This window comes from Gadus chalcogrammus, chromosome 2 (genome assembly GCF_026213295.1).
Source record: "Gadus chalcogrammus isolate NIFS_2021 chromosome 2, NIFS_Gcha_1.0, whole genome shotgun sequence".
In the NCBI taxonomy this organism is placed as follows: Eukaryota; Metazoa; Chordata; class Actinopteri; order Gadiformes; family Gadidae; genus Gadus; species Gadus chalcogrammus.
Window position 1 is genome coordinate 4,290,267 of NC_079413.1, and position 17,500 is coordinate 4,307,766.

General features: G+C 43.4%; 2 protein-coding genes and 1 long non-coding RNA gene across 3 annotated transcripts in view; 1 reads left to right on the top strand and 2 right to left on the bottom strand.

The window, feature by feature from the left end:
* Nucleotides 1-2,978, top strand: part of LOC130403574 (arf-GAP with dual PH domain-containing protein 1-like) — a 3,264-nt gene extending 286 nt beyond the window's left edge. Inside the window, exons 2-8 of the mRNA XM_056607992.1 lie at nucleotides 427-567; nucleotides 692-838; nucleotides 1,162-1,245; nucleotides 1,503-1,565; nucleotides 1,797-1,868; nucleotides 2,239-2,470; nucleotides 2,577-2,978. Coding sequence (XP_056463967.1) covers nucleotides 427-567; nucleotides 692-838; nucleotides 1,162-1,245; nucleotides 1,503-1,565; nucleotides 1,797-1,868; nucleotides 2,239-2,470; nucleotides 2,577-2,632 — 795 coding nt within the window. The 3' untranslated portion in view covers nucleotides 2,633-2,978. The remainder of the gene's footprint in view (nucleotides 1-426; nucleotides 568-691; nucleotides 839-1,161; nucleotides 1,246-1,502; nucleotides 1,566-1,796; nucleotides 1,869-2,238; nucleotides 2,471-2,576) is intronic.
* LOC130403995 (ras-related protein Rab-26) overlaps nucleotides 1-17,500 on the bottom strand; it is a 29,051-nt gene that overhangs the window by 4,337 nt on the left and 7,214 nt on the right.
* Nucleotides 4,636-7,497, bottom strand: LOC130370391 (uncharacterized). The gene is made up of 3 exons (XR_008893032.1): nucleotides 7,439-7,497; nucleotides 6,507-6,583; nucleotides 4,636-4,987 (listed from the first exon to the last, which is right to left on the bottom strand). It is a non-coding gene; the product is annotated as an uncharacterized LOC130370391 (long non-coding RNA).

The window sequence follows — 17,500 nt, forward strand, 5'->3', positions numbered from 1 at the left end:
TTTGTGGTTCAGTGTCGAGACACAACATGTAGCGGCCACGAGAACAATTGCCATTACAAGTAACATTTGTGGAAGCCCAGAGAAATGTTAAAAGCCATTTGGTAGTAAACCTAAACAGTAAAATAACAAACTAGGCCACGTTCTTATCTGAACCACAAATTTCCCAAAATGCTTGATGAAAGAAATACTTCAGGAGGGGAAATGTTTGCCCTGGCATGAGCTAGTTTTCCTTGGTTATGAGCCACAGTATCTAACTAATTAACTCAAAAGCTTGATTGAATGGTACCATGGTCCAGAAGCGCTATTACAGCTTTTATTTGGGTTTAAACACAACAATCGTCAATCCTTTATAGGGTGAAAGGCTCGTACCATTATCTGAAGGTGTGCGGTTCCTTGGGTTGAACCCTGTTTTGAACTTCTTAACAGGGGCTCTCTGCTGTCTCTCCCTTGGCAGGCTATAGAGAGGGGTTACTATGGAAACGAGGCAAAGACAACGGACAGTACCTCAGCCGAAAGTTCATTCTGTCCGAGCGGGAAGGTGTTCTGAAGTACTACAACAAGCACGATGTGAGTCTCTCCTCTCTCTCTCTCTCTCTCTCTCTCTCTCTCTCTCCCTCTCCCTCTCCTCTCCCTCTCCCTCTCTCTCTCCCCCCCTCACCTCACCATCTCCTACTGCCTCTTTCGTCCCCAGGCTAAGGAACCTAAGGCAGTGATGAAAATCAATACCCTCAATGCAACCTTTCAGCCAACTAAAATCGGCAACGCCCATGGGCTGCAGTTAACCTATCTGAACGACAACAGCACAAGGAACATCTTTGTTTACCATATGGACGGCAAGGTGATTCACAATAGCCCTCTGTTTGGTGGAAGGTTTAGAGGCAGAAGTCCTTGAGATCCCAATAAGGAGTGCATGTCGCCCTCTGCTGGACATTATTTATAATCACAGGAAGTATTGTTTACCCTGTCTTATCTATGCAACATGTGTTGCATAGATAAGACAACTACCCGGTGGTTTCAAACAAACAAACAAACAAACAAACAAACAAACAATTACAACTAAAATAAATGTTGTTAAATTCTGCTCTAACAATGAATCACAATTTTTATCTATGACCAATCAAATCAATCTTGAATACATTGTGAGGCTTTTTATTTCTTCAGGAAATGGTCGACTGGTTTAATGCCATTCGAGCAGCTCGGTTTCACTATCTCCAAGTGGCCTATCCTGGAGCCTCCATCAGTGACGTAAGTCATAGACACACCATCACTCATTCATTCACACCTCACTCATTCATTCACACTTCACTCATTCATTCACACACCTTCACTCATTCATTCACACACCTTCACCGATGCATTCACACATACCTTCACTCATTCATCGCATACCTTCACTCATTTATTCAAACACCTTCACTCATTCATTCGTACAGCTTCACTCATTCCTTTATATCGCAGTCAATAAATTGTAATTAATTGTGTCTTTAATGTGCTTTGCCCAGTTGGTACCACAGCTAACACGTAACTACATTAAGGAAGGCCACATGGAGAAGACGGGCCCAAAGGTAAAGAACTAAGATCATATTAAAAATGGCAGATCACAGATTAGCTTGGATGAATGAATAAGAAAGTAAGTTAATACTTTGTAAAACTCCCAAAAGGAAATTTCGAAAGAGAATACCGAGAGAAGAAATGATGGAATTTAGTATCTTTTCAATATAAATAGGGCAAGAATATTTGCTATTCTGGTTTCATTCAAGCTTGAGCCATAATTTCCCTTCTTTCCTTGCTTTCAGCACAAAGAGGGCTTCAAGAAGAGATGGTTCACCTTGGATGACAGGAGGCTAATGTACTTCAAAGATCCCCTGGTATTGAAGGGAACGCAACCTTGGGATAATTGTTTGCTGCAGATACAGTGCAAGACAAATAGAAATACATGTTCGGCCAATTGAGCATAGCAAATTCATTTAGAAAGCAGTAACAAACAATACATGATGTGTGCCTGTATGTGTTTGTGTGTGAGAGAAAATTAGAAAATGACCAAATGAGTTCCCTTTAGAAACAACAAGATCATTTTACACAAATACTAAGGAATCTGTGCCAGACATGCGTTACCAGTGCATTTCATCCGTACTTTGAGTGCAGCTGTTTTTTACCTGAGTTCATCATCATCATACACATGTTCTTTAGTGATTGACAGCAGCATCAGAGAGCATTTATCTTTCTCCGTCCTCCTAGGACGCCAACGCACGAGGGGAAGTGTTCATCGGCAGCAAGGAGAACAATTACTTCGTTCTTCCCGGTCTCTCCTCGCCCTGCCAGGGTCTTAACTGGCGGTTTGGAGTCACCATAGTAACCCCCGACAGGAAGTTCCTCTTTGCCTGCGAGACCGAGCGAGCAGAGCAGAAAGACTGGCTCACCGTCTTTCACCGGGTGGTGAGCAGGCCGATGCTTCCCCAGGAGTACGCAGGTAACGTTGACAGCCCCCCAGACCTAAGGACTAGAAGTCTATACCGCTTTGCATATTTCACTAATGAATTAGTGTGCTCCTTAACGCTTTCTCTATGTTTCTGCAGTCGAGGCTCGCTTTAAGCACAATCCTAGACGTGCCAAAGAGGTTTGCGTCGGCTGAGAAGGACAGGAGAAGACCTGACGGATGAGAGAGGTAACAGATTAGGATCACATGAGAAGATGAGGAGGACATTGAAGATGAGAACCAGAGTTGAGAAGAGATTCGAGTGAATCTTTATTACTTAACAATAGACAAACACACAAATATCAATAACGTTTTAACAATGTTCATTTTACATGTAGTTACATATGAATTGCATATGCACATATGTAATTAAATCGACCCAAGAAGCACTGACCAAACATTGTGTATGCCTTTGCTATTATTTTATTTATATTACATTATTGTGACGTGACCTTTACTCTTTTCACGTCAGTCAAATAAGGCTTGTTGTAAATGTGTAACAAGCTATAAAACTTTATCCACAGCAGAGGAGACATTGCCTTGAGCCTCATTTCCTTGCATTGTTTGTGCCAAGTAAGGCTTGTCATTAATGTAAATCTACGGAAATGTAGATGCAGATGTTTTTTAAGTAAACTGTTTAAAGTACAGTGTTTCACTTTGTTGTGACAAATACAATTCAAAGAGAACCACAGAGAGACAACAAGTCGAGACCATGTAACTGCACACTCTTTATTGTAGTGTCGTCTGAATGAATACGATCAGAGAATGAGACAATATTCTGATGGATATCGGCTCATTTACAAACACGTACTGTTGGTATTAGTTAGTGGGGAAATTTAGCATTAAGTGATTATAGAAGCACATTGCACCTTACAATGAAAAAATCGTAAAAAATGAGATGCATGTTTATTGGGTAGGCTCATAACAGACAATTAATACAATAAGCAAATAATGGCATGAAGCAATCTTGAGGTTTACGCATTATACCATGCATATATATTTATGTATCTGTACATATCTATACATACATATATAGGCCTATATATAATACAGGGCAAAGTAAAACTAGCCAAATTTCACTACATTTAATATAAAACATCTCAAAACCAATAATGACTTTTTCTTCAATATTTAATGCTTTAATATGCAGTTATATGAAATGCCTTAAGGTCACAAGCTCCATTTAAACATTAAAATTGATAAAAAGCCAAAGCTCTGTGTTTTCCTTCAGACATGAATAATGCCAGGCTTTAAAGGTCACTTAGACCTGTTCCAAATATTACCCAGAAATAACAATATACTAAATCAAATATATAAGTCTGTACACTTGCCCAACCTAACCCTACACTTACTATTTCGTTGATAAGTTAGTTAGTGGCCAAAAAATTATTAAGCAAAGAATAAGTTAAGGACACATAATATGAAAACCGGTTTGCTTTGCCAAAATATTAAGTTGCAAAATCAAGTTTATTTTACAGTTGCCATGTACCAAATACTATTCTCGCTACTTTACTCTCTAAAAACTACTACAGTCCAACAGATATTTCCCGAAATGTATTTGATATGGAAATAGACTAATCAAATAAATATGTCATATTTTACTATACAACATTGTCATGGAAATGTTTGTTAAAATAAGACAAATGCTGGTCAAGAAGTCTATGAAATGATTTAAGTACCGAATGGTAAAATACACAATGGCATTTATGTTCAGGGAGATTCATTCACCTTCCATCCATGGAAAATTACCATGAGCACTATGTAGACATCATTGATTAGACTGGCAACAATTACTTGTGAAATATTAATGTCATGAATGCCAAAATATAACCTTAATCAATGATCAAACAGTATACAATTATATCTACATAGAGAAGAGAAAAAGTCTGTACAGGTAGGAAAGAACAATGTCATTCTCCCAGCATAAGCACTGCAGATGAGAGAGAGAGAGAGAGAGAGAGAGAGGAAGAGAGAAGGAGAGAGAGAGAGAGAGAGAGAGAGAGAGAGGAAGAGGAGAGAGAGAGAGAGAGAGATTGAGAAGAGAGAGAGTGAGAGAGAGAGAAGGAGAGAGAGGAGAGAGAGAGAGAGAGAGAGAGAGAGAGAGAGAGAGAGTGGGGGAGTGAGAGAGATAGAGACGGAGACAGAGAGCGACAGAAAGAAAGAGAGAAATATTATTCAACACAGATTTTGAAGAGGGAGAAAAAGAAAAATAGAAATCAATCCAGCACAAGGAAGTCCTGTACCTGTGAGGGTGACGCCTTTCTGATACAAACACAACCTCAGGGATAGAACAAACAGGACAATAAGTCACCCAGATTCATACTCTCTCTGTCTACCTCTCTCTGACACACACACACACACACACACACACACACACACACACACACGACGGGCTTGCAGCTGGAGAGCCTCTAGGACCTGCAGCAGCCGGGGCTCTTCACCTCCTTGCTGACGTAGTCGTGCAGTTTAAACTTGTCGTCTGCCTCCGAGCTGGAGCGGTGCCTGAGCGCCCTGCGGGACAGCGGGAGAGGGCGCAGCCCACGTCACTCAAGTGTTAGGGCGGGCTTTCTAAAATCACACAACCTTTCAGCCAATGAGCTGAGGCACAGAGGAGTGGTTCCCAGTCGGTGAGTCTGTGAGTTGATCAATAGAACCCTGAATTCCTGATCTTTTCGATTATTCACCTTTTTAGCTATTGATCACAAGGAATGTAGTAGTTGAAAACAAACGAATCAATATGACAGCATTTACCAAATATTGTTTAATATTTGTATATTTTCTAAAGTTGCTTCTCTTGGCTTCACTAATGGTAGATTGCTTTCCTCTGTCTCAAATTACAATAAAGAGAAAGTCTGGATTGAGGTTACTAGAAGTACAATTGGAGAGTTGTAAAGGGTCAACTTTGTGCTTATTAACTGTTCTTAATAAGCAACCCCAGGTCTCAAAGCTATTGAATCAGATAACCCTGAACACTGTTTGCCAACCACCAAAGCCCTGCTGTGGTGTGCCTTCACAGGTGCCTTCAATTATTTACTCATTTAATGCTTTAAATACAACAGGGCCTCTGAGCCTTGGGGTCGGCCACAGCCCCTGGGTCCAGGGTCCCTGAACTATGACCCCAGGAGAACTTCAGACAGGGAACTCTCTGAAGTCATTCGACCGGATTGAAGCGCAGTGGAATAATAGTTGAACTCATCAGAATGTAGCACTTGTCCACAACATTAGGAAAGTGTTAACTGACAAATGACGACAAATCCTTTTTTTATCAAAAAGTAACACTCGTAACTCTGAAAGTGCCACTACGGGCCCGTCGACAGACAGACAGACGGCCGGGAGGGAACGGGACAGGGTGGGAGGGATGTCAGAGGAAGTTGTTGCCTCACGGCTAGGGCAGATCGGAGGACTGGACAGCTTGGCGATTTGGCAGACCTGTGGTATCGCTTTGTCAGAGGACAGAGACGGTTTCAGTTCATCTCAACACTACGTCTTGTTTTCCAGTTTGATTCCATATTGACGTGACACTGCTCCACACACTCTGACGCGCCGGCACTATTAGTTCGGATGTGCGAGTCTCTACTACTCTTCTCTACTACTCAAACACCGTGTCCCTCAGAATACATTGCCAGCTTGAACAGCAAACATGCCCCTAGTGTCTCCCCTGAAACGCATAAATATTCTTATTTCACATTTTTATATTCCATGTACAGTATTCTATTTAATTTCATTAAATAGAATAGTCATTATTATATTTTTATTTTATCCTAATTATTTCATGCCCTGCATTAATTTTCGTTTACAGCTGTTATTATTATATTTGTGCTTTATTCTAATTATTTCAGGTCCAATTTGTGTTTCTTGATTATTTATTTTTATATTGCATTGTTGAAGGAGCCTGAGACTCAAGAATTTCATTGCCAGCGACTGCTGCTGTAATTGTTGTGCATTTGACAATGAACCATCTTGAATCTTGAATCTTGAAAACTACGCCCATGGTTTGACCTCTAGTGGGCACGAGGCGGCGGGAACTCACTTGGCCAGTGCGGTGAACGCCAGCTCCACGTTGAGGCCGGACCGGGCGCTGGTCTCCATGAAGGGAACCCCAAACTCCTGCACGCCACAGGCAGAAGCAATGGAGCAGTTTCGGTGTCAAGAACAGGAGTATTGTCTCGGGCTCTGATGCAGTTTAGCTCCGTACTTGGTATTCATGTTTGTAATCCGTGGGGGGTTCGGATACAAACATGATCCAAATGATTCAAACCGGGATCATTTGGGATCATTCTGACTTTTAGTGCCTGTAAAACATCATCATATTTTATAGAAGATACTCTGAATGAGGAATATATACCTGATATAGGCAGGAACATTTCTTGGAAAATAATTGAATATCATGACTTTTCCACAAGTTCAATAGATGGAAAAGTGTGACAGAACCCTGCAATATCAATGAGTCTCAAGGAGCTCAGACAATGAACAGAACCGGGCGTGATAGATGGAGAGCATGCAAACATTTTAATTGTTTTGAGGGACTTTTGTATTGAGATGAGGATGGAATAATCATTTGAAGTGGTGAGCTCTTGGGGGGGCTGCGAGAACATTTTTTCTGGAATATTCATTCAAGATTCCTTCCTATTTCCTGGTCGTCTGTTTATTACATATTTTTAAAATGGTAAAAATGTTCTTAGGTGACTCTCTATAACCTAACAGGCAACTCAGAAATATAAGGAGGGGAGATATTAATTGAATCTCCCAATCTCTTCCATTCTGTCACCCGCCACCCAAAATACTATTCATGTCTTAAATTCTCCTTGGTGAGGCGCCATGTAGGAAAAGCAGGTAAAACGGTTGAACTGTTCAAGCCACACAAAGGTCGAAGACTAGCACCCTACAAAGAGAGACGATCAAAGAGCCCTTTTAAACAGTAACATCCGGATGGTGTTTGATGTGTTCGTGTTTTAGCCTCACCTTGGCCAGTCTCTCCCCGTCCTCCTTCTTCACCACTCTCTCGTGAGTTGAATCAGCCTGCAGACAAAAGACAACGTAAGCACTAATAGCCTGCACCCACACAATTCATTCAGGACCCTGGTCAGTCAGCCAGTACGCCCCCAAAAAGAAATAAAGCAACTGAGGAAGGTCAAACAAAAAGATCGTAACAGGGTTTTACTTCATGTCACATCGCAATGACCGCCTCCATTTTGCAAGGCGCTACGGACACATGCTCCATAGCATGTGTTATGTTTCTTGGTCATCGTTTGTTAATTAATCAAAATTATATATTATTATGGGGCGACATGTTGTTTGAAACTGCCACAACATTTTCTTTAGCCTAGGTTACATGGCATGTATGTGGATAAAGGAATCCTCTCAAAATGGTGGATATCGGCAACAAAATATCCCAGAATGCTTTCTGATGTACTTTATGTTAAGATGCATGAGGCACGATGATGTATAGCATGACTAGAGATTGTCTCCAGAGTACTTAATCCGAACTGTCTGTCTGTATTGTATCGTATCATTAAACCTTTTCAAGATAATCATTAAGGCACCACGATTAGATTACACCAATTGATAAGACGTTACACCAAAAAAAAAATATATGATGGTGATTTATGCGGGAACAACACGGCCTCTTGGCACCAGTGTCTGCAGACTATCCTGTGATCGCCATTTTTGTTATTGACATGGCGTGACTCTGATCAGGGCCTTTCCCATGAGGCCTTGCTGTTTCCCACAGCATCATGACCACGTCTGCGTGGTCTAGCTCGTTGGTCTCGGACCCATCTCCAAGGCCTCGGGACAGACGGAAATCATAATTCAGAGGAGTCAAGAGATCATGGTCGCTGCAAGGGTGCTACACATTCAGGAATACGGAGACACCAACACACACACACACACACACACACACACACACACACACACACACACACACACACACACACACACACACACACACACACACACACACACACACAAACAGCACATTAGAGACACCTTTGACCAGGGATTCCCAAACTGTGGACCGCAGCCGCCTAGTGGTTAACGAGGGCACTGCAGGATCAAGTGCATTCTCGTCTTCGGGGTTCGGCTCTGAGCAATGATTGTAGGCCTGCAGAGTGCAATAGAGTCTCACTGAGATTTAGTTTGGTCTACCTTTTAGTTGACCTCTGCTCCAAAGGCCCCAAAGTCATAGTGACTGTCAACAGGCCGGATGAGGAAACAGCCAAGGAAGGTCAAGATTTGCAATTTAAGGCCAAGGACAGATGATGTCATCAGTAGTGCCGGGAATGTATTTCAGTCCCAGGCCAACGTGATGCCGAATAATAACATCTGGACCGATTAGTAGTGTCTGTGAAATCCCCCCTGAGGTGAGTTGTTGCTATAAACACCTGACCGATGTCTCATTACCAGTTATGGTTCATTAGCAGTAAATGCCACAGCTAGAGGAACGCTCAAAGGCCAGCTGTTCAATTTAGAAATATAATTTGGCCCTGGTGAATTCCAAACAAAGCACACAACGATATAAAACAATTTAAATGAAATGAATCCTGAAATAGTTTGATTTATGGACAAATCAAAGACTGATTTAAATGCAGACGCTCTGTGGTTGTGGGGATTGAAAGGTAAAAACAAAAGCTTTATTCGAGCGAGTCAAGGCCAGCGGCAAATACAGCCAGACAAAATGAAATATCTAAAGCATTGACAAAAACCAACTATAAAAACACTTGCATAACATACTTGTATCCAGGTGTGGATACAAAAATGAAACGTACAGGGAAATGAGAATAGAAGATGCAAGCTTGAACACATAAATAACTAATACACACAACTAAAAACATCTGTCCGGAGGGCAGCCACGTCGTGTAACAATGATAGGACGAATGACACTGTCAGTAATGACACGTTACTGACTTTATTACTAACTTCTCCCATTCAAGTCTAATGGGACTACTCCCCCTTTACATTTATTCGGGCAAAATTGAATGACTCTCTTCTATTACCTTTCAATCTAGAGTTAAGACTCAAAGATCTCTTGTTATGAAGATATGTATTTGTAATCGATAAACGCAGAGTGAGCCCTCAGTTCTGTCACAACTCTACCTTTTCCCCTTTAAGCGTTACTGTGGATAGTGATCAGGCTATTTCGGTTTCAGTCAGTTGGCCCCTGCAAAGGAAATCACACCTTAAGGGTCTTGAGGAACCCTTAAGGAAAACAACAACGTGGATCATCAGACCCTGTGTGTGTCCCAGGTGTCTCTTCAGTGTTGTGGTCTACGAGAAGCCCCCGCAAAGGTTAGTGGCTGAACACTAATAAGCCTCCTCCCCAAGGGACTAAACCATGGAAAAAGCTCCCATGGTTCAATAATTTCTCTCTCTCTCTCCCTCTCTCCCTCCCCCTCTCTCTCTCTCTCTCCTCGTCTCCTCCTCTCTCTCTCTCTCTCTCTCTCTCTCTCTCTCTCTCTCTCACTTGTTTCCAGGAGCAGATCGCAAATTCTCCAGGGCACTCCAGCATGTTTGACCTCATTGCGTCCCGGAATGTCAATAAACCCCCTAGATTCAGGACCCTAGAGGGAGATCAAAAACGGGCAGACCAATTCATGGACAACAGTCATTGATGTTTGAGGGGAAACGAATGTGACGACCTGACGGCTATAACCTAACAATCTTTCATCTCATATGACCTCTACTCACACACAGCAGTGAAAGACTCATCGAGTGGCTCTGAAACGACTCCGGGGAACATGGGCACACAATGGCTAATCAACAGGGTTTGTGGTTGGTCCGTGCGTCATTCCTTCTGACTTGTTCCCTGTATGGCTGCCTGGGGATAGGCTGAGGACCAGGAGGTGTGGTTGATGATGGCGGTTTCGATAGTGGACTGGCTTAGGGATGCCTTCTGCAGTGGTGCAGCTGGGGTCCATACAGTGGATTTCAATGGCTCACCACCTCTCCAGAGTCCACCGCAAGAGAGGGTGAACCATTAACCTAGGGGACTTGACCGACTGAACAGCCAAAACCTTTAAAAAAACGTGAAAATAATAGGGCTGGAATAAATATGGTCTCATGCACTTGCGAGCACTGACCGGCAGGCAGGTACGAAAACACCAATAAAATACAAGGACAGAAACACACTGCGCGGTCATCTCCGTGGCACGGTTTGGATGGAGGAGGAATAGATAATGCCACCGCATCATGCCAATGTTAAGTGGATGAGAGGAGTACGATTTCCTGGAAGCACAGTGGTGATAAATCATGGAAGATGAAATGCACCCTGACATTCAGTACAATAGAGGGAGAGAGGGAGGGGAAGAGAAAGAGGGAGAGAGGGAGAGACAGAGAAAGAGACAGAGAGAGACAGAGACAGAGAAAATGAGAGGGAGAGAGACAGAGGAAGAGAAAGACAGAGAGACAGAGAGAGACAGAGAGAGACAGAGAAACAGAGGACAGAGAGAAGTTGAAAGACAGAGAGACAAGACAGAGAGAGGGAGACAGACAGACCGAGAGAGAGAACAGTTTGCCGAAAGGACAGAGCAGACAGAGGAGCGATGCTAGGGGTGCAGACAGTGATATCGTCTGTATGCTTTGGAAAGCTAGATGGGGGGGGGGGGGGGGGGGGGGGGGGGGGGGGGGGGGGGGGGGGGGGGGGGGGGGGGGGGGGGGGGGGGGGAGGGAGAGAGATGGAGCGAAAGACCAGGGGAGGCAGGAGCAAAAGTTTAATGAAGCTTTTCGCTAGCAGCTGCGCGCGGTCCACGACGGCGGGGCTCGGATGAATAAAGGCTTTGTGATGAACAGCCTATCACAACGCTACAGCAGCCCCCGTCAACACTGAACAAACACCGGCATCGCTAGTTCCTGCTACGCCCAGAGAAGGCAAACAGCAGAAGAGAATTGAATAATTACCAGGGCGTTGAGCATTATGGCTAAAATCATTGTTTGCATGTCATTATTGAGGCAAACTCTATTCCGTACCGTAGTAATGGACCTGGCATTGAACTATTTTGTCTTTAGGATTTATTTGATATATCTGCTGTGTGTCAGACGAGTCCGTCTCCCTGCCGACCTCGTTCCAGCTTCGATCTTTTTCTCCTTAAATGCAATTTGGCCTTTTTTTCTATTTGGGCGATTATATTTCTTGTTTGCTGTTAAAATCTATTTTTAAAAGCTGTGACAACTTTCCTTTCATGTAAAATACAAACACTGCGGTCAACTTTAATTGAGGTATGTAACTTAAGAGCAAGCTAATCTTGCATGCTTTGAAAGCAAACAGGTGTTAAAAGAAAGGTAGCACTTATAATAACTGCAAGAGATAGGATAATTTAGCAAAATTAATGATTTACAAACTATCTAAAGGATGGAAATGCCTCAAGTACCAATTCACTTTTTACAACTATTGATGCTTTAAAGTTAATGCTTTGATCATTCTAAAGTTCTACCAAAATAATAAACACTGCATTTATTCAACAGAAAGCAGCAGGGAGATATTTCTGTCTGCTTGCTGGTTTGTAATTTTGCTGTCCATCGCCAAGACTCCACAGTACAGCAAAATCATTACTGGTTCAGAGCCATCACAATGACTGACTGACTGCAATACAACAAGACCTCAAAGATCATCCCAGATGATTCATTTGTACAGCAGTAAGGAGGGCAGATATAACCAAACAGCATCACTGACCATGGGTTAAGAAACTGGATTGGCTGCATGTTTTATACAAGACCATCTGGAGGAGAAGGCTAATGTCCCAAGGTGGCATAAGGTGTCCAGAGGAACTCATGATGACCAGATAATACATTCATTCATTCATTCATTTCTGTTAGCTAAATAACCTTTTAAATACATTTCTCAAAACTTGTTGTTGAAATATGAAACAAGAAGAAGAATTGCATAAACATCTCTTAAAAACTCAACGTGTACTAGGATTGAGTCTCATTAAAGAAGCGCAAAAGAGACATAGGTAAATGTACTGCAACACTGAACATGTTTCGACCCAACCTTCATGGAAGTAAAGAGAGGTAAGACAGGTGCTGTGGTGCTTGCAGTGCTTTGATCAATTCTGAGTTTTAGCTCTACACCAACAGAATGATAGCAGAGAATTATGGGAATTATGATCTGAGGAACATGCAGAGTCATGATAAAACCAAGCCAAAACTGCGTTTCTGGGAATGTGAATGCTGTCCTGGGGAATTGTGGAAGGCCTATGCCAGCTAAGCTAAGCTAAAAGGATGGCGATGACAGCGTTTCTCTGATCTGTGTTGAAAACAGACATGCAGCTCCAGCACTATGCTGAAGCAGGCCTGCTGATTCACAAATCTGTGCTTTATTTATGCTGCTTTACATGAACACAAATACAGAAACACATGCTTCTGCACACACACACACACACACACACACACACACACACACACACACACACACACACACACACACACACACACACACACACACACACACACACACACACACACACACACAAATTGCACACAATTCCTGTGTTTCACTAATTACTTATTACCAAACCAGATTGTTGAATATCATTACCACATGGAATTGTACTTTCTGCCTGTTAAACAAATGCCCATCTTTGAAAGCAAGCATACAGACATAAAGACATAAACAAGCAAAAACACAAGAAAAAGGGTCCAACCAACACCCATTCATTGTGGATTTCATTTGCTATTGGCAGGGGCGAAGGCTGATTCATGTTTATAGATGAGGAGCAGGCATCTGCCAGAAAGCGTGGACGTAAGTGCTGTCTGGATGACTGATGCGCCTTAAAAAACCTGGGGGTCACACACTGCCTCTGTCTGCCTGGGTGGATGGATTTAACCATGGAAGAGAGGGAAGGACAAAAGATGGAATGGTGGGTGGAGATGGGAAAAAATAATCCAAACTATAAGGAGAAGTTTACGAAGCGGGTAGAAATCGTATCTTCTCAACTTTCTTCAAATCTGTAAAACTGCATGAAAGTCTCGGCCACTGAATCATGTTGCAGTTAAGAGGAATTAAATCTGTGTTCAATGGTTGTGATTGAACCTCATTAGGATTTCTGCAAATGAAAGAGCTACAAACAGTCATAATGAATTAAATTTGGAAGGAGGAAATGACTCGTTCGAAATTTTCTTTGTTTTATCAATCAACCAGGAAAGAAATATAATATTGCATTTGCAAACATTGGAAGCAACTGTTGAGGAACTGGAAGTTGCTTTAAATATGAAACAGATAGCATAAAAAAAAGTAAGCCAACCATTCTTTTTTATGCTTTGTCTCAAAAAACAGCTCGAAGTTAACTACAGGGTCTTGATACAGACCTGTGAACACATGGAACAAAATTCACACTGAGCACCAACACTATTGTCAAATTCAATATTTTTTCCTTACTTCATTCCTTCCTGATACCAAAACAGCTCATACCTCGGAAATTAATGTTCAACCCATAATCAGTAGTGCTCTTAGCCAACTAGTTGTGCTGTTTAACTGAAAAGGGGTGACAAATGGTATTCACCAATAGGGGGTATTAAGATACGATTATTTATCCCAGATGGGAAATTCAGGATCTCACCTGAGGTCTAGATTATAAGCATACAGCTTGAATCCCTAAATGGCTGAATAACGAGACATTACAGTATGAGTATGTATTAAAACATGCTCTCTATCTGCATCCTATAAAAACAAGTGATGTGCAGTGCATGTAAAATAAAAGACAAGCAAATGTTAAATATTTTTTTAATCAAAGTCACCCACACATAACGGCCGTGGGAGTTAGTCAGTAGTCAATTCAAATCCATGTCACCGCGTACAAAGAAGGGTTATCGACATCACTCGGCACAACATTTGAGCCAATAAGAAATAACCCCTGAAATGCACTGATACTGTCACCATCTCCGGTGAAGAGCGGAGCCGGCGCTGGGTGTCCGCCTGGTTCAAGTGATTCTTGGATACTCTGCGACCACACGGAGAACAATTGCATCTTGCAATCTGTGCGTGTCCACGTGCCAAGTTATCCTTTGTATCTTAAAAATAAGGACAGCTGGCACAATGAGCCAGTTTTTGCTACACGTTCTTCCTGTGAGATTCATACCGTCCAATATTGCCAGTGTTATTCTGAGACGGTCCAACACCAAGCGCGCCATTGCAAAAGGACACATTACTTTTCACAGCCCTTTGGCCAGCTTGTGCAGTCTTTGATGAGCCATCGAGTGTCTTTCCTTTGCTCCACGTGAAGAAACACTCTGAGCCATTACAGGTCATACCTCACTTAACTCCATATAACAGAGTGAAGGAGACACCTCGCCTGCACTCTTTGTGTAATCACTGCGTTGGGTTAGATTTTGCTTGTCCCACTGGGACTCTGCAGGGAGCCGTCGCAGCCCGGTGTGTTAATTACAGCCTTCTCTCAACCCCTCGCACGTCTCTAATGGAGAGCGTCTGAGTAGCTGTGACCTTCCTCCATCTATGGGCTCCTCCCTGAGCCTCAACACATAGACGGCCCTCTGCCGGGGCCTTTCGCTACTAACTTAGCGCGAGAGAAAAGGCATGCTAATGGTGAGTGGGCGGGAGGATGTATAAATACGGGTTATGCAACTAAAGGGATGATGATGGAGAGGTGTGCGGAACGCTGTTGTGAACAAAGAGGAGGAGAACAGGGACGGCCCTTATGGGTTAATACCCGGTGAACCCGTGAAAGAAGGCCAGCAAGAAGATGCGAAGAACAGTTCTGCATGTCTTTGGCAATTTGTTGTGCTGCGGTAACTATTGAAAAAATACAAATAGGGAAAATATAAACAGATTGTGCCCGTGTAGGTGTGTGCGTATGTGTGTCGGCACGGTTGCTGTGCAGGAAGCCAGCTGGAGCCAGCTCTGCACCAGGTACATGAAGTCAAGGGCAGGCTGTGAGACGAGGCTGAGACGAGGCTGAGACGAGGCTGAGACAAGGCTGATAGACGAGGCTGTGAGAAAAAGCTGTAAGACTAGCTTCTGAAACAAGGCTGAGACGAGGCTGAGAGGAGGCTGAGACGAGGCTGAGACGAGGCTGAGACGAGGCTGAGACGAGGCTGAGACGAGGCTGAGACGAGGCTTTGAGACGAGGCTGGGACGAGGCTGAGACGAGGCTGAGACGAGGCTGGGACGAGGCTGAGACGAGGCTGAGACGAGGCTGAGTCGAGGCTGAGAGACGAGACTGTGACAAGGCTGTTTGACGAGGCTGAGTCAAGGCTGAGACGAGGCTTAGTCGAGGCTGAGAGACGAGACTGTGACGAGGCTGTGAGACGAGGCTGAGACGAGGCTGAGAGACAAGAATGTGACGAGGCTGAGAGACAAGAATGTGACGAGGCTGAGAGACAAGAATGTGATGAGGCTGTTTGACGAGGCTGAGTCGAGGCTGAGACGAGGCTGAGACGAGGCTGAGAGACGGGAATGTGACGAGGCTGTTTGACGAGGCTGTGACGAACGAGGCTGCTAGAGGAGGTTGTATAATGGATTTGAGATTTGGCTGGGATTAGGCTGAGATCTATAAAAGCACTGGGGGAGACTTGCTGGGCAATATTGTTCATGCGAGGGACCAGATGAATGTCTGTGTGTGAGAGACAAGGTAATGACCTGTGATGATGTCTGACATCAAACCTGGGAGGAGAGGATAACCTATGGGGTCTATTTTTTTAAGCATAATGTTTATTCTTCATCCACAGTCCCAATTAAACTGTCCTTTCTTTTATGTTGCACCCATCTGGTCTTTAGTTCCCGTGACATTTAACTCACGGCTGTGTGATAGGTAGGCAGCCCATATTTCACAGAGACAGATGTAGCTGGAAATTAAGGTTTGCATTTTTATATTTCTAGTTTTGGAACACAATCTCTGTGTATATTGAGCTCAGAAAGTTGCTGTCGAACGCCACAATCCCAGCATGCATCTGTCTGTGACGGCTGTCGGGGTCACGTTGTCAGAACAAGTCAAGAGACTGAAAGAAAAAAATATATCATTTGATCCATCTATTCAGAATCGCTGTCTGAGAGTCCCCTCCCCCCCACACACACACACGACACACACACACACACACTTACAAACACACAGACGCAAACACACACACGATAGCTTGAAAGTGACAACTCTGTGGGTGTTTGAGTGTGTGTGTGTGTGTGTGTGTGTGTGTGTGTGTGTGTGTGTGTGTGTGTGTGTGTGTGTGTGTGTGTGTGTGTGTGTGTGTGTGTGTGTGTGTGTGTGTGTAAGTGTAAGTGTAAGTGCATGACCTTGGAAGTAGAAGTACAACGATTCTTTGCAAAAGCAAAAGCTCATCTAAAAAATAAAAAATAAAACGTTACATAAAAGTCAAAGTAGTGCTCTACAAATGACAAAGTGGTTCCGTATTGAGATAGATAGATAGTTAGAACGAACATCACTTTCAGGGGGAGAAGCACTTATTTTGAATCATCTGCTGCTCGGCCACATAACGGAGGCGAGCCCACGGACTGAATACTTAAAAGGACGCTCAAAGAGTTGATTATATGCCAATGCCTCCACCACGGCTGGCAGGGCAAACGACAGACCAACAGTGAATAACCCGGGAGATTACCTCATGTCGTCTGGAGCCCGGAAAACGGCATCCAAAGAATATTTAAAGTGATTGCAAACCAGAGATGGTAATGTGAGCCAGAACAAGAGCTTGGATCTCTGGAACATTCCGGACGGCCATCCTACAGCGTTGAGAATCGTCTCTGCTCAACGGCACCTCGAGGCTCGAGGAGCAGACAACGCAGGGTGGAGGAACAGGAAGGCATAACAACTTTGGTGCCTGTGTTTCTCCTTCATCTCAATTAAACATCCATTAACAACACTTACCCGTAACCCTACGAGTGACACCACACCTGTTGGTCTTCTCGAATTAACGTGCGGGAAAGGAAAGTAGGTATATGGGATAGAACATTGCAGAAGAGAATCAACAAAACGGAAAGAGAATCACACTTGTCCTTGAAAGATCCCCATCTGGCAGTCTGCAGTCCTGTTAGGCACACGACGGGAAAGTGCAAGACAGATATCT